We start from the raw sequence: 26,058 nt of genomic DNA on the forward strand, positions 1-26,058 counted from the left end.
GACAGAGAATATTTTTTCTCTTTTTACAGATACGGTGTATCTATATCTTAAACCATCTTCCAAGGGTGAGCTTTGTCAAAACTGCTGCATACATGTACATGTAGTTGTTACTGAAGTCCATCACCAATACTTCATAATGGGTGTGAATTGAAATTTTGTGCAATATTTTAACAAAATACAGAATTAACTTTATTTCTCCTATATAGTGAAGGATGAATCTATTTCACTGTTATGAACAGAAACTTTTCCAGCTATTATACCTTCTTGCTCCAATATCTCTACAACTGCATGATCCACACTGTCATGCCAATACACAGCAAATGTTCACATACAATCAGTATTTGCTCTGTGCTACCATAGCCACATACATGTACACTTTGGCAGTTACTAGAAATATAGGTTGTGCTAGGTGTGCCACTTAGTTGTATGTGCCCCGATTTGGTACAGGAGAATATCATGTGCATCTATGTACATACATTTGTAAACATCTCAAAGGGCACATTTACTGAATCCATTCAACACATATAAAATGTCACCAAAACATCTGATACATGAACATTAATGGCACTATTCATTGTGGGATGATAATGTCCTGTGGAGTTTTGACCAATACTTCCTGCACATAAATTCTTAAGATCAGAGGTAGAATAGATGCCATACATGAACACTATCACAAGTCACAGTCATATTGTTTCCACCATCAATGTCTAGAAACATTTGACCTCTATTTTTTTGCAAGCACATTTAATCACTAACAGCCAGTGCTTCGCAATTGTACACACATTAATAAATTGCTAATGCAACACTTACGCAAATTAGTCATGGAGCATGTAGCAGCTAACACACAGTAGATTCAACCTTGCTTCCACCTGGTGATGTTGGCTTGACATTGTTTCCAACATAGGGATCATCCAAACAAAGTTTCTTGCCTGTTGGCATTGGCTGATTATTATTCAGTGCGGTTGTTGGTGTGGTCGGTGGAGACCGCTGTTCACTGGGACCTTGAACAGCTTGCTCATGGGGGATGTACGGATTTGCCATAATGGAAGATGCCTGTAGCACGCTTGGAGCAGAAACTGTCAGAGGTATATTGTCGCTGGTTACATAACCATTCTCGCTCATCCTTGTGAGTCCATTTGGCATGCATCTCCTTGGTGACTGAGTGTCTTCAGGCTTCTCAACGTCACTCCCTTCTAAGTGGTCTCTCACTTGAGGTGATGGCGGCAGCAAAATAGCTTTCATATCTGATTCTGTTACATATCCACTTGCAGTTGGCTTTGCAAGAAGTGGAACATTCTTTGTTCTACATTGGGCTGGCTGGACTGGTGGTGGCAGGGTGGTATCATTTGGTATGTATCCATTAGAGGAGGAGGAAACAGAGACCGGAGTGGTACTGGACGGTCTTGCAGATGGTAACACTGCCTTGGGATGGTGGTGCTGAACAGGTGTGCTTGATGGAGAGTATGCAATTCCAAGGGTGCTATAGCCTTCACCATCTGTTAAGGAGGAATCACTCCCACTCTGTGACTTGGAATCAGCCAAGCTTTGGTGAATCCCTTGGAAATTATCCTTTGGTGCATTTGTGGAAGGTTTCAGTGAAGATTGGGCTAACTTAGCAACTGATGATGTTGTTACATAACCAGTGCTGTCTGGCTCAGACACTGGATGCGGGTGGCTGCCTGGAGCAAGGGCAGTGGCCACAATGATCTCCTGCGGTGGCTGAATTCCATTTGCGGCAGAGATGCTAGGCAGACTCATGGCAACTCCTTTAGCATCCTCAGAGGGACAGCTGGTACTAATTCTGCCATCAGCTGTGTGTGATGCCCTACTGTCTGAAATCCCTGTCAGGGAAGGATTACTTGAGGTTGCTGCAAGCTGGGAGTACTCAATGTCAGCTTCTGACCCTTGTGACAGTCGTGAGTAGGCCAGTGGTTCCTCAGATGGGAGTGTTTCTACACTAGTAATTGGAGTCAGGCCAGACAGTCCAAGGCGATGGTAGTTGACAGTTGACTGGCTCCCAAATGATGCCTCACTTCTTTGATCAGATAGCCCTCGGACTGAAGCAGCGGGAGTTGTGCTACCCTGAGGTGTCACTTGTGAGAGCTGTGCATATGCCTCACTTCCGTCACTCAGGTAATGCACAGAATCATTGTTCAACATAGGTGTGGAGCTATCTGGTGCATCTGCACCCTCTACTTCAGCGATTCGTGAGTAGGCCACACTGCCATCCCCATCATCTTGTCGTGTGCTGTGGCCACTGAAGACTGTATCATCTGCCTCATAGTCGTCACTCACTGGCATCTTGCACTTCCCATGCAGCTTGTTCTCTTCACTTTCACTATGGTTGCGACTGCTGGTCTTCTCTCGCACATAGCGCATTTCATCAGAGAAACCATCCATGTCATGGATACCTTGATCAGTGCTGCTGCTGGTGCTGGTGCTCTCCTTGGATGACGATCGGTCAAAGGGTGGCAGGAGCAGGTTGGTGGTTGAGTCTGCCTGCCGCAATGTGTCAAAGTTCTCCTTCTCTGCCCGTAAGCCAAGCAGGCGTCCCTTCATCTGGAACTTCTCATCCTATGAAAGAGCATAATACAATCATTAAGTGTGATGTTGTATTCTTGTTTTCAAGTGCCATTGTATATTTCTCAATAATTCTTTGTGTTCCCTGGCACTCAATCATAAATTATTACTATTGTTATCATTATTATCATTTTCTTTTTCCATCTAGTTCATTTCCAACACTTGACCTTTTAAACTGTAATTACCACTGAAGGTAATCAATTCCCTAGCCTAACATCATTATATAAGAAACCATCACTATATGAAACTTCAAATCAATGCAGGTTGATCATAAAGAAAATGACTGCAGTGATAGTTCAATTCTGCTTCAGTGGGGAGGGTGTAAAAAGTTGTAGACTTGCATACTCGAGTGGAATGGACACTCTGAAGACTGAATATTTTCAAAATAATTATTACCCTTAGATTATCATCGTATCATCATGGCAATATTATAGGACATAAAAAACCTAAATCTAAAGTAAAAAGCACAATTCAATTCATGTTTTCAGCTTGACTAGATACAAACATGCTTCATCTACTTTCAGGCCAACATTTCATTCATAAAATCAGAAATTAAACAAAATGTATAAAATCTAGGTTGTAATTGCCACAGACTTTTGCTAATAAAATGAAAAGTACTAATGCTATTGATGAAAAAATCATATCTGAAAGCAGAATAAATTCTCTACAACATTTGTGACACCTTTTGGTGATACAAGAGCATGTTGTGTGAAAAAAATGAGGTGGAAACATGTCGAAGTAAATCTGCAAAGATAATTATGTAACATAAGAGGGCATCCTATTTAAAATTTATGTGCGCCCTTGCTCAGATTATTACATAATATGAAAGTTTAGACCATAAGCTTTCAAATGATGTATAACATGACACATTAATGTCAATAATATAACATTCAGAAATGGACATCAACAATCTAGTGTCTGCGCACTGCAAAATGTCTGAGCAGTCTGGCTTCACTTTATGTGACAGAAATAGGGTTTAGAAGCTAGCATGAAGTTAGACCCATCCTCACATTCAAACCTTTATAGTAATTATTATTAAATGAGAAAGCACATCTTAATCAAATGATTGGTTGAGAGCGTGCAAGGCATTTATTTTGCCAAACAAATAAGTTTGCTAGTGACCGGTCACTAGCACTTTTCATGCCGTGATGGAAAGTGGGCAGGATTTCACTGTTTTATTTTAATACTCATGAAAATGGCTGGCGCGGAATTTAAAATACCTGCTTTTGAAACCATTTTCACTGAAGATGTCTGCTTTCTCATTTTATTTGGCTATTACCTCAGGTGTGTCAGACTGGGTACCTTGTGTGGGTAATTGCTATCATAAAATGGCGATATGGATCCTAATCAAATGATTGGCTGAGAGCAATCATGTGACAGTCTTTCATTTTGCCTAACATGCCCAGCGGGCATAAGTTTTTAGCACTAAATGTGGACTGATGACTGGTACTTACGACCACTATGAGATGCGCGTGTGACTGAGGCTTGCCATAATCATGTTCACTGCCGTCACAATTGCATGCTTTAGCAGTGTGCGCTCAATCAATTCTTTCTGTAAACAATTTCTAACTTCAGTACAGTGTTCAGTGCAGTATGTTTTGAACATTTCTTTGGACATCTTTTCCACAGTCATGTAGGTGATGGTACACATGTATTTACCTATGAAGATAAATGAACAAGTTCATTGAACCATTTTATAAATCAAATAATGTACAGGTTTAGGTTCGTGACGATAGTGGAGATGCAGCTCACTCTAGGGTATTCACAATGTTGTGCAGCATGCACTTTGCTGGACCTCGTGCATGTTACACCATTGAAAACACTCTTGAGTGTACTGCATCCCCACAAAAGCCCTCTCACCTGTGCATTATTAGCATACTAATGCCCTCACTGATGTGTACTATTTGTACAACATCTACTCACTGAAAGCGTGAGTTTCCTCTGATTATGAGCTTCATCAAAAGTGCATCAGTTACATGCTCTATTAGAAGTACTTTCTTCTGTATCACTTACACGCTGGTCCAGCACTGCTTCAATGAAGTAAGGGTCAGGGGCAGGCTTGAAGAAGTCTGATTGCTTGAACCAGAGAAGAATGAACAAGGCGATGATGACAAACAAAAGGATGACTGGGATGATGACAGCCAGGAGAACTGTGCTCACAGATCCTACGGAGAAAGGTGAGGAGTGTTAAGTGAAGAGTGTTAAAGAGTTTGGGACTCTAAGAGCAGTGCTGCTTGTTTGGCATCTCATGTGGTGTGATGCCACTTATGAACTGTAATGAGTAGAGATTAAATTGACTTGTCAGTGTGTCTATGATAACCCCTTACATCTCGGGCCTGGTCATGACCAAATTGCTACTTGGTTCCTACATGTACATCAACACAACATTTTGAAAGCAGTTTTCTCCTTTCCCGTTTTCATCTGACGGTGTTAAATTGTTTTTACAACTTTACCAGAAATGGAGTCCTTAAAAATATCTTTCATATCATTTTAAATCTTGAAATGTAGATGGCATTCTATTTGAAACCTTTAATTTTAAAAAGAGCAATCATGCCTGAAACCAGAATAATAGTGTAACAAAATTTGAATATCATCATGGTAATCATTTATGGCACATTCCTTGTACTGCTTTAAAGGTATTATCATAAGAAAAAAATGGCCTGATATGCATAGATAAGGTGGATTATACATTTTTTGGAAGCTGAAGACTGTACGAATACGAATATTGAAGTATTAGAATGTGAAAATGTCTCTAAAAGATGGAGATGGTGTTTTGACACCTTTTTCAGAACGCCAGAACACGATCTAACGGCACAGATTCGGGGACCCAAATTATGACGTCACGCCATGAACAAATCAGCGCTGCCCTGTCGCTACATGGTACTGTGGTTTAAAGCATGAATTCTGCATGAATTCCACATGATCTGTAGGCAAAATGCATCGAGGTGTCTTTCTCACAGAATCACGTATATGAACACTGTTTGTTAATATTTCTTTAGAACACGAATATAAAAGCAAAAATCTAATCCCTGTGCTCTGTCACCTCATCCTAGTTTTTTCTACCTCCCCAACTTTTTAAAACCTGTCATTATCAACTGGTGTCGTTGTCACTTTCGTTACTCGATGAATTATCGATATCAAACCCAATTTGTAGATTATAGTGTAAGAATTGGATGTTTTGACGGTTCAGCAGAGAAAGCCCATGTACAGAAACACAGCGCAGATATTACATGGGTGTACAGGCCATTATGACAGACTGCATCAATAAACTGCTGCACTCATAGAGGGTTGCGATGATGCTGTGACGTCACCATTTTCGTATGAATTTCATAATTTTGGCTTCTTGTTACAATGGTTTGAGGTTCAGCTATGGATATATCTACTAAATGTTAGTATATACTTTATCTATCTATATACATGTATATACTATATATATATATTTATATATATAGATAGATACTATATATCAATATACATATATATACATATATCTTTATATATACAGATAAAAAGGCATATTAACATGAAGAAAGACATTAAATATGTACATGGCCTTATCAAAAAATTGCTGTACCTTTGTGGATGTTGCACATCTCAAAGTCCACAAGAGGTGACGCAATGCCTGGTAAGGGAGAGCCGTCAATCTCATTAACTGCATAGACCTGAAAAACATATTTCCTTCCATCCTTGACCAGGTCACAGTTGACTTTGACCTCAGTCTGAGTAGTCAGAGACTTCACTTCCAGCCAATCCTCTTCACTGTCTGCAGGCCGACTGCGTGCCACATAGTATGCAATGGGACCATTGGGGGGAACAGGGCGGTTCCACTCAAGGAAAACTGCTTCTGATGTGTGTGGGCGTAGTTCAAGCATTTTTACTTGTGAAGGAGCTGTATATATAAAATGTTGGGTAAAATAAAGGTGAGCACTGTTGTACCATCTAGTAACTCAAGAGTGGGTGTGCAAAATCTCTGTGGTCACTGTGCTCCAACCAGTTATTGCTTATTTTTGTAATAGAACCCTGCATGGCATTTCAAAATGGGGCTTCAGCATGTGCCTTCTGAAAAAAAAAAAAAAAAAAAAAAAATCTTCCAGAGTTATGCATCTATACCTTCTTAAACAGAATAATTTTCATAAGAAATTGAACATGCTGTGTCAGCGACACTGACTTGGGAGTTTTAACACTGAAGAAGCAAAGAAGCAATAGGCATTAAGACTTCAAGGGATCGACGATACTGTAGCTGTAAGATAATTGCCAACAGTAGAGCAATATTACTTGAGCATACAGTGGTTATGGATCCTACTTTCATTACAGGTGTGGGAATAGTTTTTTTTCTACTGACATCAGCCAATATCGCTATGTTTCTTACTCATGAATGGATCTAAAAAGTATAGAAGGTTACTGAAACATTGATTGAAATCACAATTCATACAATGGTGTCTTTATGAGTGTACAGGGTTCACTTGGGAAGAAAATGACAGGAGAAATCGCACAAAGTAGCAATGGATGTGTGATATGTGGGTGAAATTTCTAATGCATCCTATCTGAGTAGCACGCAAGCAACCATCAACTCAGAGACCCCATATGCCACACATGGCTTTGCACTGGAGACTGCCTACGGTGTAATGATGGAGCTTTGCCTGTACATAATGTGTTGCAACAGCTTAATAGCAAAGTCCCGAGTGTGCACCAATGTACTTTACAGTATACTGCTATGTGTATGCAGGAAGTTAGTATTAGAGGTTTCTCAGATGTAATGCTCTGGAAGTTCAGGAGCATAGCAGTTTCTGATGTTTTAGAGACCTTGAATGCAGCATTTTCCATCACACTGCCAGGGATTAAGGGACTTTTTATTTTGTATTTTCACCATTTGCTGTGATTATGGCAAAATGCTGGAACGCACATGGAATATTCATATCCAAATTATCTGATTATCTAAATATAAAAAAATACAAAACATTCAATTTTTCATAGTCTCAAAATCTTAGAAATCTGATCAGTTCTGATTGAATCGACTGTTGGCAGGAATGCTGCAAGAAATTGACTGCTTTTCTCCCTTTCAGCCATTAACAGTTTAAATGTGTGAACTGTGATAAGAGACCTAGAATACAAAGGAAGTACATATTTTTAAACTGCCAATTCTTATTAGTAATTTTCATTTTGCATTACATTCAAAAATTTCAAAAGATGCCTTACAGAGACAATTCCAAACAAAACAAGACTCTACTTTGGATATACAGTATTCTCCCCTTAATCGGGCGATGTCTGGAAAAGCATTTTTAACTTGATTAAGCAGAGAACCCTATTAACCTGAAAACCTTTTGATATTCATTCACAATGCAGATACATGTACCACATATTAATCCCTCACCTTTCTCTGTCAGACTTACAGGCACAGTATGTCACTTACAGCCACAGCTCATATTAAGTCAAATAATTTTGCAAACAATCTGTATGCACCTCAAAGTCCTCATCAAGTCACATGCAAACACCTAAACATCTACGATTTGTAATTATATTCGTTATGTACATGCAGCCAAATGCAGCAACAAATTCTGCTGTGTCTCTGTGTGTTTCATGCCCACCGTAAATTTATTCAAATTCATGAATTTAACCCTAAAAGGGCCGGGGGGGGGGGGGGGGGTGGAATCCGCCCCCCCCCCTCCTCGACGTTTCGCGCTATAATTCTGTAACGCGAGAAGGCCTCGTCGCGAGGCTCCTTGACTTTCTTCGTTCAAGTCTCGCGCAACTTTTGAGACCAAATTTGCAACGTTCGCGCATACTTTTGCGAAGCCACGCCCATTTTTGTAACGCAATGTCGCCCCAAAAGGGGCAAAATTTTGTGATTTTGTGTAATTTCCTATGGAAAACAGTGCTCTGTCATGAAAGTCATAACAATCCATCCCCCCCGGTCTGAGCATAGCCAAAAAAGCCCGGCCCCTTTAGGGTTAAGATGCATGTCCGGAGATCAGGTCATAGGTCGAATCCTGCTTGAGCATGTATGCCTGTGATTTCTTGTCATGGCTACTATTAAAACATTGCTCAACTCAGTGCTTATTTATGTCAATGAAGGGCAATTTGTAAATCAGACTGTAAGTTTGTTTTCAATGAATGGCATGAAGAAAGGTTAGAGTATCAGTGGAGTTAGTTTATTCTTCTTCATTTTTCTTGAGAGCTAGCCATAGCTCACCAGCACATATACACACTGTAGTGATTAGTGTGCCACTGTGTGTGAGTATGTTGGTAGTGTATGTGGTGCTTTGCAAGGGTTCATACACAACATGCATAAATGCATCTATACTTGTACCAGTGACACGGCGAATTGGTCATACACTGCACACTTAACATGTTAAAACTGCAAACTAAGCTCTGTAACGACTTTAAGTACCTCACAGTTTCTTCATAATTTATATATACACACAAAGTCTAATGGCTTTCTGCAGAAATTACATGTATGTAATTAGACGAGGATAATTTGGAAAATTCCTACCCGTTTATCCAGAATGTCTACCCGATTACCTGGTAAATACAGCACGTATTGGCAAATGTTTTTCAGCTTGTACAAATGTAAGTCAATCAAGTGGAGAGAACAGTTATATTTGTTCAGTGGCAGCAACAACTTTCATAAAGATGATTTCACACACACCTCCAATATCTGTCTGCACATAAACAGACGTGGTGAATGGGCTACAGGCAACAGAAGGTGACCCATGGCTGCATGCCTGAACTGCCACGCTGTAGTTGGTGAAGCCGTTCACATCAAGCACTGCTGAGGTATTTACTACTTCCTTTGTTTGGCCATTGTAGCTCACTTTGTATGACCTGAGAACTCCATTAAGCTCAGTTGGCGGCTTCCAGGTGACATGAATGGTGCTGGCATTGAAGAAGGTCTTGCGGAGGTCAGTGGGTGAAGAAGGTGCTACACAGGATATAAAATTGAGTGGAATAAAAAAAAAAGATGCTTTAGACTGTACAGGCTTGCTGTAACTTGAGAGATTTCAAAGTGAATTAGAAACATACACCTGGGCAGCGTTTCATGAAGCGTTTTGTCTGACAACTTTGCTCTCAGCCAATTAGATGCAAGGATTTCCATAGCTCATAACAGTTTGTCAGAAAGACTATCAGACAAAATGCTTCATGAAATGCCCCCCCCCCAATGTATCTTCAAGTTTACTACCTATATGACATCATTGAAAGAATGAACAGTCCACTGTGTGTGCGTGCCAACACATGCAGTACACTGTGTGAAACTTCAGCTCTGAGATTACATCAATTGCCCCTTTCCCAGGGCCCCATCCATGCAATCTACAAGTTTGCTTAAAGGACAAGTTCACCTTCATAAACATAAGGATTGAGAGAATGCAGCAATATTAGCAGAACACATCAGTGAAAGTTCGAGGAAAATTGGACAATTGATGCAAAAGTTATAAATTTTCAACATTTTTGTGTTGGAACCGCTGGATGAGGAGACTACTAAGGCTTGTGATGTCATATGAGTACAACAGTATAAAGAAAATGTAAAGAAAATTTAACATATTTTCACTTTTTTTGCATAATAAAAGAACACTTGACTTGCCTCTTTCTAAAGGCAATGAGAATAATATTACCCATAACATATGTCAGTAACGAGTCAAGGGAATGTGTACTTTTTTCAAAAGATGAAATTTTGCGAAATTCTCTTTATATTTTCCTTATATTTTTGTACGCATGTGACATCATACACTGCAGTAGTCTTCTCATCCAGCGGTGACTGCACAAAAACTTCAAAAATTCATAACTTTTGAACAGATTTTCTGATTTCCCTCAAACTTTCAATGATGAACTTTTTCAAGATAAACTTGTCCTTTAAGCAGATTCCTTTCAGCCTAGCCAGGTGGCTGGCATGCTTGTTGGGTGTCAGACTGTCAGTTTCCCTCTACCATGGGTTTTTGTTTTTTTTTCTTATTCTCCACCTTACATGAGATACCTGCATGGCTGCTAGCAAGAGGTTTGTTGTTTTAAATAATCATTGCAGTGTTTTTGTTTTTCTTTGTCATTCATGGGATCGGGCCAGGGCGAGGGATATCAAAGGAAGAAAGTCTGCTTAAGCCAGGCTGCCTCGTGCACCATCTCATCAAATTGTCATTACGAACGCTAATCATTTTTTTTTTTTTTTTTTTAAAGTCCCAAAGCTGGGTTGCGTCTTATACAAGGGTGTGTCTATACACGGAACTTTACGGTATGTACATGTATTTTCAACTCTAAAAATACAAAAATGGGTTATTTTGTGGATCAAATGAATGGAGGTTTGTTCCGCTAATGCATTTGCCAAAATTATAAGACTGCTGTGTTCTTTCTTATCGCCGCTTTGTGTCTGCGCGCCGTAACGTGCGTGTATTTGCCGCTGTGGTTATCGTCGCGTTTGATAACTGTGCATGGTTTAATGTAATGCCCACATACTGGGCTTCATGTTGTGTGGTTTGCACAGGCCAATACTGGCAATCGCTTAAGCGGGAGCACCGCTTAAACAGGCGAAAAATTCGTCTCCTGACCCCTTGCGATTAACCCTAAAAAGACTGGGGGGGGGGGGCCTAAAAGGCCCCCCCCTCGACATTTCGCACGATTACTCTGCAACACGCAATGCTCTCGCCGCAATGCTCTATGACTTTTTTCTTTCGAGTTTCCCGCACATTTTGACACCAAATTTGTGACGCCCGGGGGTACAGTTCTGAAGTTACATAACTTTTTGTACATGCACGTGAGGCCGAAAATGGCTCAAAAATTTGATTTTGTGTACAAAGTCAATGCAAATTGAGTTTTTTCACATGGTTCATATAAATATGCTTATTTTTACTCTCAATGGCTAAAATTAATTTGTTTAAGGAGTATTATGCTTCAAAAAGTGTCTGCCACAAATTTTGTTAAAAAGACAACAAAAACAAAAGGTCGAAAAAACAAAGAAATACATAAGAAATTCATAAAACAATAAAATAAATAAGAAATTTATTTTGATACCGATTTTTTTTTCAAGTACATTTGCTAAGAATGCCACAAAGAATAATTAGACCAAAAATGAGCACTTTTGGAGCTTTATTTACTGATTTAGATCAAAGAGTCTGATTTCTCGCATAAATTAGCATAATTAATCAAAATAAAATAAAAGAAGACTATTTTGTAAAATTTAAATATACGATCTTGTAGATTACATCGCATACTACCATTGTGCAAATTTCCGCGGCAATCGCGCGATCCACGGCCGAGATCTTAAGGGGGGGCCCCTTTAGGCCCCCCCCCCCCCCCCCCCAGTCTTTCGAGCTACCAAAATACATGTAGCCCAGTCTTTTTAGGGTTAAGCGGTGAGCACTGTACAACAATAGATCTGACTGGAAGGCTGCCAAAAACCACAGGAAAGGAAAAAATCCTGGAGCTTCTAAAAGACGACAACAAATGGATGCATTAGCATATGGACGGATATCAGTGGGACCCATAAAAAGGTCGGGGGAACGCTTCATATTTTTGTTGCATATAGTTTGGTGGCACAGCATGTGCAGGGAATAGCACATTACCAGAAAGCAGATGAATAGTTTTACCTGATGTCTAGATAATATCAAATTATAAAACCATCAGACAAAATCAAGCCTGAGCTTGTAATAAGCGGAATGGATGCAATCAAATAATAAAATATTTGCTCAAATACCCGTAATAAAGAGTATGAGAAATGTTCATTACTAGATGTGTAACGCATACATTGTAAATACTTACATCCTTGACTCGTCATCCCGCGAGACACATCAGAATATGGCCCAGGGCCAGCTGCTGTTGAGGCTGATATGCGAATGCAGTATTCAGTAAATGGCTGCAAATCTCTCAGGAAATATGTAGACTGCTCATCCTCTGTAGCATGAATTGTCTTCTCACTGGCGTCTTATGGAAAAAAGGACACAGAACTGATTATTTTGGTTCACTGCATTTTAGGAAAGTTCACCAATATTGTTATTATTATCTTTTTTTTGCTGTAGAAATATTTGTCCATTAATTTTAAACATGGAGTGAACAGTCCTGGTGATGAGATTTAAGGATACATAAACAAGAGACTCAGTAGATCTAGCACTCACCTGAATATTGCAAGTTCACCCTCAATGTATTCTTGCAGTACTTTTAAATAGCTAAGAAGAACTAAAGGGGGCTTTGAAGGTCTCCAAGGACATGGTGTCCATTTGTGTATTCTCTTACACTGGTGATAATACCTGCCACGTTTGCAGAAAATTTGACTGCATGTTTTTGAAGGGAAGACTAAGATGTTAAAACTGACCAAAATTTAATACCAGCCCAAGTGGGCCACTCCTGGATCTGGTATATCGTCACTGGGGTGATACGACCTTGTATCCGCAATTTTGGTGAAAATGAGTTTTTTGGATTAATGGTCAAATAATGGGTTAAGTGATGTCCTGTCCCAATCCCAGCTGTCTTACTCCAAAAATGAAGCCACCACGGCATGTCAAAGGAAAGGCTATCCCATTTGCCACAGTGCTTGGGCCGCCATGTTTTTTGGCTCTCCTGAACATTTGACATTTTGTAGATACGAGGTCTTATCGCCCCAGCGACGATATACAAACTATAAACAAGAGACCCGCGGGTCTAGCGCTCACCTGAGTATCGCAAGTTCACCTTTCACGCAGTCACTAATCTAAATTATTCACAGCTCTACCAAAATTTGACCAGGCATTCTCAAGTAGAAGATGAAAATGTACAATAAGGGCCCAAATGTTTTAAGATTCCTTAATTACTGGGGATTGGGGCCCCCTGGGGCCCTCTGGGTGGGGCATGGTGCCCATTTTGATAAATTTAGATCCTGACCCCCTAGGGATGCTACCTGCCAAGTTTGACGAAAATCCATCATGAGGTTTTCAGGAAGAAGATGAAAATGTACAATTCAGGCCCCCATTTGGACCTTCCCAACCACCCCCCCCCCCCACCCCTGCCCCCAAGAGGGGCACCCCTGGATTTCCTATGAACAAACTCAAAACTACAGTCATTAATGTACTCACTCATAGTATTATCTTAGCTCTATAACTTCTGATTCTAGAGAAGATTTTTAAAGATTCCTTCATTTTGGGGATTTGGGCCCCCCTGGGGGCCCCCTGGGTGGGGCATGGTGCCCATTTTAACAAATTGAGATCCTAACCCCTTAGGTATGCTACCTGCCAAGTTTGGTGAAAATGGGTCATGGGGTTCTAAAGAAGAAGATAAATATGTACAATTTAGGCCCCATTAGGACCCCTCCTCACCCCCCTCCCCTGGGTCCCAAGGGGGGCACCCCTGATTCTGCCATGAACAAACTTGAAACTACAGACATCAATGTACTAACTCATAGTATTAACTTAGCTCCATCACTTCTGGTTCTAGAGAAGAACATTTTTAAAGATTCCTTAATTTTAGGGGGTTTTGCCCCCCCCCCCCCCCCCCCCCCCCCCGGGGGCCCCCTGGGTGGGGTATGGTGCCCATTTTAACAAATTGAGTTCCTAACCCCCTAGGGATGCTACCTGCCAAGTTTGGTGAAAACGGGTCATGGGGTTCTCAAGAAGAAGATGAAAATGTACAATTTAGGCCCCATTAGAACCCCTCCCCACCCCCTCCCCTGGGTCCAAAGGGGGGCACCCCTGATCCTGCCATGAACAAACTTGAAACTACAGTCATCAGTGTACTAACTCATGGTATTAACTTAGCTCTATCACTTCTGGTTCTAGAGAAGAAGATTTTTACAGATTCCTTAATTTTGGGGGGTTTGGGCCCCCCTGGGGGCCCCCTGGGTGGGGCATGGTGCCCATTTTAACAAATTGAGTTCCTAACCCCCTAGGGATGCTACCTGCCAAGTTTGATGAAAATCGGTCCTGGGGTTTTCAAGAAGAAGATGAATATGTAAAAAGTTTACGCACGACGCACGACGGACGACGCACGCCGGACGCTGGACGAAGGGCGATCGCAATAGCTCACTTGAGCCTTTGGCTCAGGTGAGCTAAAAATGTACTCACTAATGTTCTTACTCAGAGTGTTTCTGGTTTTACAGAATAATTTTAGAATGATTTTCTAATTTTTGAATGCCTATCCATACAAATATGTGACCATAAATCACAAAACAAACAACAAATCGCATCCCATGATTTTTTATATGAGGACTCAAAACAGGTGAAATGGGTCAACTAAGTCAATCTTGAGTTTTTCATATTTTCTGAACGAGCTATCTTTCTCCTACATTATTCTTTAGTTTGGGATCATAACACGAATGGGAAAGTCTGTTTTTCGCTGTTTTTCGCTGTTTTTCTACAACCCCTTTTTGGGGAATAGTAGAATGATCAAGTATGTATTAGAGGCCCCTTCTTATTTCTTGAAATCCTTTATACACTCTTCACTTTCAAGTCTAATAACTTTTGAAAGGATAATGCTACTGCTTTGAAAGTTGGCATTAATCATTGACAGAATGTGTTAACAGAACATGTACAATGTCAGCTTAATCTGATAATCCCTTCCTTGTTGTTGCTCTAGTGGTTGACATCCTCTGTTTTGTCCCTTTCGTCGCACAGCTAGCGCAGCTTGGTGAAAGATTAAGCACTTGAATAAACCCTGTACTTCAGAGCCTCTTTTCTCAGTTCACACTTTTCCTGAGTGTGTGCTTTCTTTCCAGTATTTAGGTAGGTTAGGGGAGTCCATTTGAATTGAGTTATACATCATTTTTATGCTTAGAGTCTGCTCTTTCAGAATCTGTTGTAGAAAAACTGCTGAAAAAAAAAAAAAAACTCTTTCCCATCAATGTTATGATCCCAAACTAAAGAATAACGTAGAAGAAGGATAGCTCTTTCAGAAAATATGGAAAACTCAATAGTGACTCGATTGACCCATTTCACCTTTTTTGAGTCCTTATCACATCAAATAAGAGGTGCGACTTTTTGTTCGTTTTATGATGCACGGTCACATATCATGTTTTACAGTATTCATCTTGCCTACTACGTAGAGGGTTGATTTTTAACCCTCTTTGCACACAGGACATATCTTGCATATAATTCTTATCCACCACACATACCTACTTTACCAATGGACTTTCCCATCTGAAGCTTTCAATGGAAACTGGAAGTTTTAAACCCAATTTCAGAATTCTTTTATTCTGTCATGTCTTCATCCTAATCATTTACTATTTTATTCCTTCTAAGTGACTTCATATTTCTTTAGCATTCATTCACAGATTCCAAACTTAACAGATTGACCACTATTATGTTTTATATATTTGCAATATTCTCTGTATGTCATGTATTTCATTTAATTTTGTTATATTTGATGTAATTTTTCATCGAGAAATATGAAAATAAATTGAAATTGAATTGAAAAAATTAGCGCTGAGCATAGCGATAGTTCTTACTCTGACATTGACAGTTGGCCTCAGATACATCAGTCTTGCAGTAGGAGATAGTGTAATGGCTTATGCGGCCATTTTGGTAGTCCACATGCGGGGAATGCCAGCTGATCTTCAGCTTTGTTGGGGAATCTCCAATGCTTTCCACTGTCACTGATCGAGGGGAACCATCAGGTTCTGTGGAAGAAAAGCAAAAGATAGGTATGCCACATCCAGCATATGGCTTTAAGTCAGGTTGGTGTTTATACATGTGGTGGCATGGTTGGCCAAATTTTGAGTGAAGTCTAACCTTCTTGGTGGCTGTTTATGACTGTCTGAAGTAGATTTTCTTGGTTCCCCAGTCTTTCACTGATATCACTAAAATTGTGAGTTGCTTGTTTATGCAGCTTTACTGCTGCTAGTGGTAGATATCAGAGTGGCCAGCTGCCCCACTTTAAAAAAAAAATACAAATAAAAACAAATAAATAAATAAATAAATTGCAGCCCTTGGGCTGGTCCCCAGTGAAATCCCATTCGGCATTCACAGCAGTTGCATCACAAGTGGTATGCTGAACCACTCTTTCATTGCTTCCAATGTGTATGCCTTTCATGTAGAATTTGGTAGCATTCAATTTCATGTAATATGAAGAAACAAAATAAGGCTGCTCTTACCTGCTTCACTTGTTGTGGCAAATACACTTCTCCAGTCACTGTCACCCTTCTTGTTGACAGTGGAAACTCTAATGTGGTATTCTGTTGCTTGATTCAGACCCCCAATTGTAAACATGCGATTGTTCACATCAGTCTGTGTAGCTCCATCCCTGAATGAATAAAAGACATGCAACACCCTGAAATTAAGCCTTATCTTTCCACAATGAACACACAATTTTAATCTTTAACGTTGGGAACTCAAAATGGGTACACAGTGCTTTTTGTAGCTGAACCTTTGCATGAAAGACATCGCCAATAACTACAGCTTTGGCATATTTTGCTGGTTTTTTTTTAATGAATTTTGTGAGTTGAAAAATATTTGAGATCTTCGCATCAAAAAAATTGTTTCCCATAACACAAATGTGTTGTACACTGTTTCGTTATGATTTAATTGCTCACTTTTCTTTTCAAGTAATACTTCTAATTCTGTCACTGTAGTTCTCAATTGTAACTATGCAAAATATAATGCTTGTAATATACTAGAATTATCACTGAAGGTGATTAATACCCCTGCCCCTAGTGTTGCTTTATAGTATGTGATGTCATGAGGGCAATGACGTTAATACCAAGTTTGTGCACTTGTCGAATTGGAAAGAGAATAATTTTAGTTTACTGTACAATTACAGACTTGACACTGAGTATAAAACTTACAGCAAACGGAAACATGCTTTCCCCCAGCATCACTACATGTACACTTAAAGACCATCATACATACCAAATTTGATCTTCATAGCTTGAATGGTTTATTTTGATACAAAAATGAGTGGTTACCATGGCAACACATTTTCCTTAACTAACACATTGGTGTCTTGCAAAACTACACTTCTAGATCATGATACATACTAAATTTGACTTTAATTGCTTGAATGATGGAAAAGTTATTCGATCTGCAAGGTTTTGGTAAACTTGTGGTTACCATGGCAACGCTTTGTCCGACAAACACAAAAATAATGTGTTCCACATCTATGCCTCAAGGCCATAATGCCTACCAAATTTGATTTCAACTGCTTCAAAACTGTGGAAGTTGTTCACTCCACAAGATTTCCAAGAAAACATGCGGTTACCATGGCAATGCTTTGTCAAGTACAAACACAAAGAGTGTCTTGCATAACTGCACTTAAAGAGCATCATACACACCAAATTTCACCTTCATAGATTAAATGGTTCAATTTGATACAAAACTGATTGGTTACCATGGCAACACATTTTTCTTATATTAACACATTGGTGTCTTGCATAACTACACCTCCCGATCATCATACATACTAAATTTGACCTTAATTGCTTAAATGATGTGGAAGTTATTCAATCCACAAGGTTTTGGTAAAATTATGGTTACCATGGCAATGCTTTGTCCGACAAACACAAAAATAATGTGTTCCACATCTATGCCTCAAGGCCATAATGCCTACCAAATTTGATTTTAATTGCTTCAAAACTGTGGAAGTTGTTTACTCCACAAGATTTCCAAGAAAACATGCGGTTACCATGGCAACGCTTTGTCAAGTACAAACACAAAGAGTGTCTTGCATAACTACACCTATAGATCATCATAGATACCAATTTTTAAATTGATTGCTTAAATACTATGGAAGTTAATCCATCCACAAGGTTTTGGTTAAATTATGGTTACCATCTCAACGCATTGTCCGACAAACACAAAAAACATGTATTGCACATCTATACCTCAATATCATCATTTACCCTAAGTTTCATTCATTGCTTCAAAACTGTATGAGGAGTTCGCGACGCAAGATTTTGCAAAAGACCGACCGCCCGACCGCCTGCCCGCCCACCCGACTGCCTGACCAACATCACGGTGATTCCTATATACCCCCTTCACACTATGTGTGGCGGGGGTATAATAAAGCATACACTATTGTATGCAGCATTTTGTGTTGATCTGCAGAATGCTGAAAACTAATTGAGAGAATGTTACGGAAAGTTTAAGATTTTGATAGAATTTTCTGAGAATGCATACTTAGAGCAAAATGTGGCCATTTTTTTTTCTGTTTTTTCTTTATTAAATATTAAAGTTGAATCACTATCTGTATTGTTCTGAGCTGGTTCTGAGTTATACTGTTAAAGTACAGGGAAAGAGAAATAAACGGTTGCTGCACTACACAGATAGTAACAATAAAAAATAAACAAAAAACCTGAAAGGAGCTTGACATCCACCTCAGCTTAAGGTATAGCATTTAACTTGAAGTGGGGATGCAAGTTATTGAATTAATAATGTTTTTTGTACACATGAATTTCATAATGACCACAGCTTCAAAAGGCCAACACCTTTTTAATAACTTTGGGTAAAGAAACAGCAGAGTCAAGTTGTGCTGTGTGAAGTCACAGTGTGTCATATCTTTTACAGTTGAGAAAACATGTTAATGACAGTTGCCCACAGAAATCGAGTTGATGGGTACTTAACAGGACATACAGTCAATAAGACTGACTGCCATGTATCCTCTACCATGAGTGAATCTGTGCCATGTTAAGTTATCCAATTTTGTTACATACAATGTATGTTCAAATGAACAAAAGAGTCCAAATGAACAAAAATAAATGTTCCCCTTTTTAAACACTTGTGGTCAAAACAAGATAAAAAGCAGACAAAATCACCATCGTTGGTAAATATTCTGAGTCTCCTCCCTACTGGCAGCTGCTCTGTGAGCAAGGTCTGATATAACACATAATCCCCAGCCAGGAAGGGGGTTAGACTGATACAGTGCACTGTACAAGCTGTTATTTTCGCGTACAGATATTTTCGCGAATTAGAAGGCGACAGACATTTTCGCGAGATGATGATTTCGCGAATTGACACCAACGCTATCTTGCATGTATTGTTACTCTAGTGTATGGCGACATTTTCGCCTGTTGTTAAATTCGCGATCCAACTATGATTCGCGAAATTCGCAAAAATTAAACCCTCGCGAAAATAACCCCTTATACAGTATTTTTGGCTAATGCTGACTGATGACCAAAGGCTTTCTGAACAATTTTCCAGCACACCCATTTCCTTTGAAATGACAAAAATGAAAGGTGGGTCTCAGGACTGATTGTATGTTTGTCTCCAAAATACAAACGTGGCATACATCACTGAAGAGAAACAGAGGAGTGAACAAATTTGACCGTGCATCACAAAACGAACGCCAAGTCGCACACACTGATTACGTGTGAGGACTGAAAATAGGTGAGATGGGTCAACCTAGGCGATTTTGACTTTTTCATATTTCCTGAAAGGGTGTGTCTTTTTCTACATTATGCTAAAATTTGGGAACATAGAACGGGCAGGAAAGTGTGTTTTTAAGCAGTTTATCTCGAACATTTTTTTGGGAGAATAGTGTGATTAGGTGTGTCTTTAGAGTCCCTTTCCATTTCTTAAAGACCTTGTACACAATCTTCACTTTCAACTCTCATAACTTTTGACAGGATGATGCTACTGCTTTGAAAGTTGCCATTAATTATGGACAGAATGTGTTATAAAGGCATGCTCAATTTCAGTTTAATCTGATAATCCCTTCATTGTTGTTACTCCAGTGGTTTACATCATGTTTTTTGTCCCATTCATCGCACAGCCAGCACAGCTTGGTAAAGATTAAGTGCTTGAATAGACACTGTACTTCAGAGCCTCTTTTCTCAGTTCACACTTTTCCTCAGTGTGCTTTCTTTCCAATATTTAGATAGGTTAGGAGAGTCCATTTGATTTGAGTTATGCAACATTTTAAAGCCTAAAGTCTGCTCTTTCAGAATATGCTTTTAACTGAAATTTCATGTCTGGAAACTTTTTGTTTGTTTTGTGATGCAGGGTCACAAATATGTTCAAAACACATACACCAACACCGCACACTGGCACTGGTGCGACGGTCCTTGACCGGTAAAAATCACTTTCGGACTGACCAGTAACTTTTTCAGGGATGGACCAGTAAAAAATGGAAAAACTGGGTACCTACTGGTCTGACAGGAAGGACTAGTAGAAAAAATGGTTAGTGTGCAGCCCTGCATACACAAAAGATATAATATCCAAAATCCGGTTGATGAAAATTCAGAAGTGGTACTTTCATGGAGCTTCATCAATGGGTACATGACAATTACTGTTCGGCAAAATAAAGAAGGTTCACTGTTGCTCGAGGAGCAGACTCAGGCGTGCTTCCTCTGCTTCATGACACTTTTTTTTTAAAAACATGTTTTCTTTTTTCTTTTTCTTTATTAGCCTTGCAGTCAAGATGATTTTTTTTCCCTTCTGAGCAGCAGCAAACCATTTGACGAGCTCAATTTGGAACTCTCTTAGGCAGAGCCATCTGAATTAGCTTTTGCTTGCTTTTGCACAAAAAAAAAAAAAAATACTAGGTAAAGTGAAGTGAAGTAGGGAACTATATTTGTGTAGCTTTGTATCTCCTGTCCCCAAGAATATTTCCTTTATTGGGCCCCAACTTGACCCCTCCCCCCCCCCCCCACTCTTCACTTATTCCTTCTTGTTTTACAGGAGAAGATTCAAGAACATTTCTTAATTTGGAGGCTTTGCTCCCCCCCCCCCACCCCCTTCCCCACTCCATAGGCATTGTGCCCCTTGAGGCCACCAAGAGGGGAATAGAGCCCATTTGGACACATATCTTTGGTACACATTGTATCATTCTAGCGATAATCCCTGCCAAGTTTTGTGAAAATCTGAACATGCATACTCAAGAAGAAGAAGAAAATGTGAAAAATTGCCTATTTGAGCTAAAATTACTAGCAGAGCAAATTAATCTTACCAATCTGAAATTACATCTTTCTCTTTCCACTGCAGATCATATCTTGTGATATAGCCAGAGATAGTAGCTGGCTCCTCCCATGCTACAGTTACTGCTGTTGCATTGACAAAGGTGGTTGTCACTACCTCAGGTTCACTTGGCACTGTGGAAACAGGAATAAACAAAGGAGAAAATAAAAATGGTCACATTTGTTTGGTACAATCTAGGGTACATGTGCTAGTGATCATTACCATCTTGGCTTTCCATTTACATGCTCAGAGCTGCTAACTTTTGGAAGCACAAATTAGCACTCAGCATTGATATGCAAAATTCATATTTATCTCACAAAACAAGAAGTGTCTTTTTTGAATCTGTCCTCTTCCCAACAATCTTTAAAAGAGCACTGTACGTTTATTTCACCACAAACAGCCTGAAGAGAGGTTTTGAGTCTAAATGGAGCTGGCTAGACATGTGTAGTAAGTAGCATGCTTCTGTTTGTTTGTGTGTGTGTGTGTGTGTGTGTGTGTGTGTGTGTGTGTGATAAGCTGGTATAGGGTTTATACAGGGCATGTATAAATGCATCTACTTGTAGGGATATAGCAAATCAATCATACACTCCACATTTAACACGTTCAAACATAAACCTCAGCTCACAGCTTTTCAGAACATTCATCCCCAATTTCAAAATCTTTCTGCAGGAATCTATGAGAATAGATGAGGTTTATCTGGAATATTTCTAATCATTATTAAAATTAAAATGCCTACCAAATTATTCAGCTACAGCTGTAATATACCACAAACTGGAACTATTTATAAAGCTTGTGTGTCAATTAACCCGTTCCTCTCGATAGTCTCAGAGAGCCTTCAGTGACACAAAATGAGACTCATTTTGCCTGTGGACAAGGAACAGATAGGTAGGTAATCCACCTGTGTGAAAGCAGGTGCACTACTACTACAAATAAGTTCACTACAGGTACCACATTAGAAAAAAGGTAAATTAGACAAAAATACATGCAGTTTTGATGCAGAAAAAGAACAAACATTGATAGAAGAACCTCAAATCTTTCAATCAGTTATTTTCTGGTCAGCATAACAAATGAACATAAATCTATGTCATAAATGTAAACACTCTGGTCTACACTATGGGACCCCTGGGCCCTGTTTCATAAAGCTGTTTGTAAAGTTACGCATGACTTTAAAAATGACTGGAGTATGAAGTGCCAATATAGGTGCCCATTTTTTCCCCTTGTTTTAACAAAGTACAATTGTATGTCAATATTTCATCTACACTGGGTCAATAATACACCTTCAACTAAAAATATGTATTAAAATGTAAAAGTAATAATTGGTGTCTGCATATTTCAAGTTCAACTTGTGAAATTAACACTGATTAGGAAACCCACTTGGCTTGCCATATTTAAGTCGTTTGTAAAGACGTGCATAACTTTACGAACAGCTTTATGAAACAGGGCCCTGGTATACCAGGTTCCTGCAAGGAATGGGCAAAGCAGAGTACCCAGTTAGGTGGTAGGACCCCTAACTGATTATGGGGAGACTACTGTACCAAGAAAATCCATGTATGACTGCAGGCAGACAACACGAAAGCATAATTATTCCAGTTCCCTATTGGATTATGCATTCATATTTGAGAAACATAAATTTATATGTTTCTCAAATATGATACTTTCAGTAATGACAAATGAAACTAAACTCACCTCTTGTGCCATCATTTATGTCTCTTGAAATAACACTGCTTCCATCACCAACTTCATTGTAAGGTGTCACAGTAAGAGTGTACTCCTGAAATTTGTCAATGTCTGGTCCAAAAATTTGTAAAGAAAAGAAACGAAAAGAAAAGAAACAATCACAAAATTAGTAAATGGTCACAAAGTTTAATCAAACTTTTGTATGTTTTATAGGGCTCAACCATATTCCTATCCCATACATAAATTCAAATTAGGGTTATGCATGACATTTGTAAAACTTTACAATTTAAACATTGGATTTGAATCACAGAAATTAATGGGTACATAAACTGCAAAGCACATAAAGCATTTCTATCTGTGGAACTAACCAGCATGAAAATAAATGACCTATATTAGTAATTAATTTACCTTTGTGTTTTGGGGTTGGAAAAGTAAGGTATTCCCAATCCTTTTTGCCGAGAGAATGCATTGATTTGGAAGCAAAAACAATCAATATGGCGTTTTTTTTAAATTTTTTTATTACATGCACAGAAAGAAAAGCAGTGAGACCACTAGGCCATTACTGTAAGGTGAATATTATCTTGGTCAATTAATATAAAGCATTCAGTGCATTTTGAAAAGCATTCACATGCATTACCCATACAAAGAATAACTACCAAAATACAATCATTGGGACGACTTCTGGACATTATGCACACACCTTCCTCACCCCCCCCCCCCAAAAAAAAAAAAAAAAAAATCAGTAACTTTTCTTTACATTGAAATGAGGACAAACACTACTTAAATCGCATATCTCTTTAGTGTCCTCTGAGTCATGCTTAGCGGGGGAAAACTCTTGTCGCTATGGTTATACCCCCGCCAAACAACATTTCATAAGCTTTGGTCAAAAAACTGAGGAAGTAGTTAAATCCGCAAGATCTTTCCTTGATCTTCTGCCATTAATATGCCGTTACCATGGCAACGTACTTTCGGGTACTGTCAAAAAATGCGTCTTGCACATCTACAACCAAAGGCACACATCTGTACCAAGTTTCATGGAAATTGGGCAAAAACTGAGGAAGTAGTTTGCAACACAAAATTTTCCATCATTTTGGCTCATAATATGTGAGCTGTTACCATGGCAACATACTTTTTGTCACTGCCAAGAAATGTGTCATGCTGACCTATATTCTAAGACAAACATTCAATATGTATTCCATGAGAATTGGAAGAACACTGATGAAGCAGTTTTGCCATGAAGCATTTTGCCCTATATTTTACCAATAACATGCCGCTACCATAGCAACGCACTTTTTGCCACTGCAGAAATATGTGTCTTGCACATTAACATATTCAGATGAACATCTGTACCTAATTTCATAAAAATTGATCAAAAACTGTGGGAGGAGTTCGCGACGCAAGATTTGTACCCATTTTTGCCCATAATATGCCGTTACCATGGCAACGTACTTTTGGGTACTGTCAAAAAATACGTCTTGCACATCTACAACCCAAGGCACACATCTGTGCCAAGTTTTATGGGAATCGGTTGAAAACTGAGGAAGTAGTTCGCGACGCAAGATTTGCAACGGACCGACCGCCCGACCGCCCGACCGTCCGCTGATTCCTATATACCCCCTTCAAACTTCGTTTGGCGGGGGTATAAAAAAGACATTTGTTTAGCCTTATAGAGGATGATAAGAGTGATTGATAAAAACCAAAGAGCTCTTGAACATAAGGAAGGAAACTAAAATCAACACAGACAGACAGACAGACACACAAACATAATTACATAAACAGATAGCGGCCTACTTGTACTGTAAATAGTACCTTTTTAGGAGAATACTTAATGATTCCCCACCTTGGATTATCATGTCCCATGCACTTGTGTTACTAGAGACAACATTTTCATGAGTTGTTTACTTTTTGAAAATTGGTTGAGTCACAAAATTTGAAAGAAGAACAGCAATAACATATGCAGCATAAACTGTAAATCATACAAAAAGTCTTTAGAAATGTGGAAAATACAGAGATGAATATTGAATATCATAGTAGAATGAAATCTTAAATAAAAAAAAAAAAAAGAAGGGGAAGAAACAGCTGAAAATGGTATTCTTAATAGCAAAACTTCAGTAACCAGGAACTGCCACCTAGTGGGACTTTTCAGAAATCTAATCAGTGCAGTCACACCTTATGTAAAGGTCAGGCACTGAAAAAATCTACTCAAATGTTTCCTTAAATCTTGATAAAGGTGCAATGGATGAGATGGATGGATAAACAGGCAACCCCAAAACATGATGCCTCATGCAGACACCTCGAGGTCTGAGGCATAAAAAGGCCTGTGCTGTTTCCTGCCATGATGGTGACTTCTTCCAAAGTATGATACCCTCATGTAGTTGAAGCCACACACTGAAACTTATCTTTACCATAAGGGGCCTAAAAAGGATTTTATATTCCATCATCCTTTCTTCTTTGTGGTGCAATCTTTAATTCATTCGTTAAAACAGGTACTCAATGTTCAAGGATGACAACAAATGATAATTAAAACTTGAGCCCATACTCCTTCCTACAAAGGATACACTGAATATACTTCCTGTGTTTCAGTGTGTTTTAGATGTGCATGAAAGAAGAAGGTGTCACAAAAAATTAAACCTTGACGCATCTTCCGCTGCCACAGAAGGGTTATGTCATTTTGGCTCAGTGGATAAGACAGTGGATCCTATGGTCCTAGGTTTAAGTGACCTTGCAACAGTAGTTGTGCCCTTGGGCAAGGCACTTTATCCTCATTGGCTTCTGTTTTTTTTTTTTTTTTTTTGACACTGTAAGCTGTTGGTCCCATGGTTACTTGATAGCATGCACCAGGGAGGTGGGAAGAGTTCCCACCTCCCTGCATGCACTCATTACTTCTTTTGCAGTCACATACATGTACAAGTAATTCAATACAACTGCCTGTAACACTTTAGATACATGTAAGGCCTTCAAACACAGATTA

At 39.2% G+C, this 26,058-nt stretch overlaps 1 protein-coding gene across 1 annotated transcript in view; it reads right to left on the minus strand.

Annotated features, from left to right (window-relative positions):
- Positions 1–505: 505 nt before the first annotated feature.
- Positions 506–26,058, minus strand: part of LOC140236894 (uncharacterized) — a 51,316-nt gene continuing 25,763 nt past the window's right edge. The window contains exons 10-18 of the mRNA XM_072316828.1: positions 23,097–23,198; positions 21,403–21,544; positions 16,616–16,764; positions 15,971–16,141; positions 12,322–12,483; positions 9,227–9,499; positions 6,155–6,469; positions 4,594–4,745; positions 506–2,574 (exon numbers count right to left, since the gene is read on the minus strand). Of these exons, the coding sequence (XP_072172929.1) occupies positions 838–2,574; positions 4,594–4,745; positions 6,155–6,469; positions 9,227–9,499; positions 12,322–12,483; positions 15,971–16,141; positions 16,616–16,764; positions 21,403–21,544; positions 23,097–23,198 (3,203 nt within the window). The 3' untranslated portion in view covers positions 506–837. The remainder of the gene's footprint in view (positions 2,575–4,593; positions 4,746–6,154; positions 6,470–9,226; positions 9,500–12,321; positions 12,484–15,970; positions 16,142–16,615; positions 16,765–21,402; positions 21,545–23,096; positions 23,199–26,058) is intronic.

The sequence above is a fragment of the Diadema setosum genome, chromosome 13, assembly GCF_964275005.1.
Source record: "Diadema setosum chromosome 13, eeDiaSeto1, whole genome shotgun sequence".
In the NCBI taxonomy this organism is placed as follows: Eukaryota; Metazoa; Echinodermata; class Echinoidea; order Diadematoida; family Diadematidae; genus Diadema; species Diadema setosum.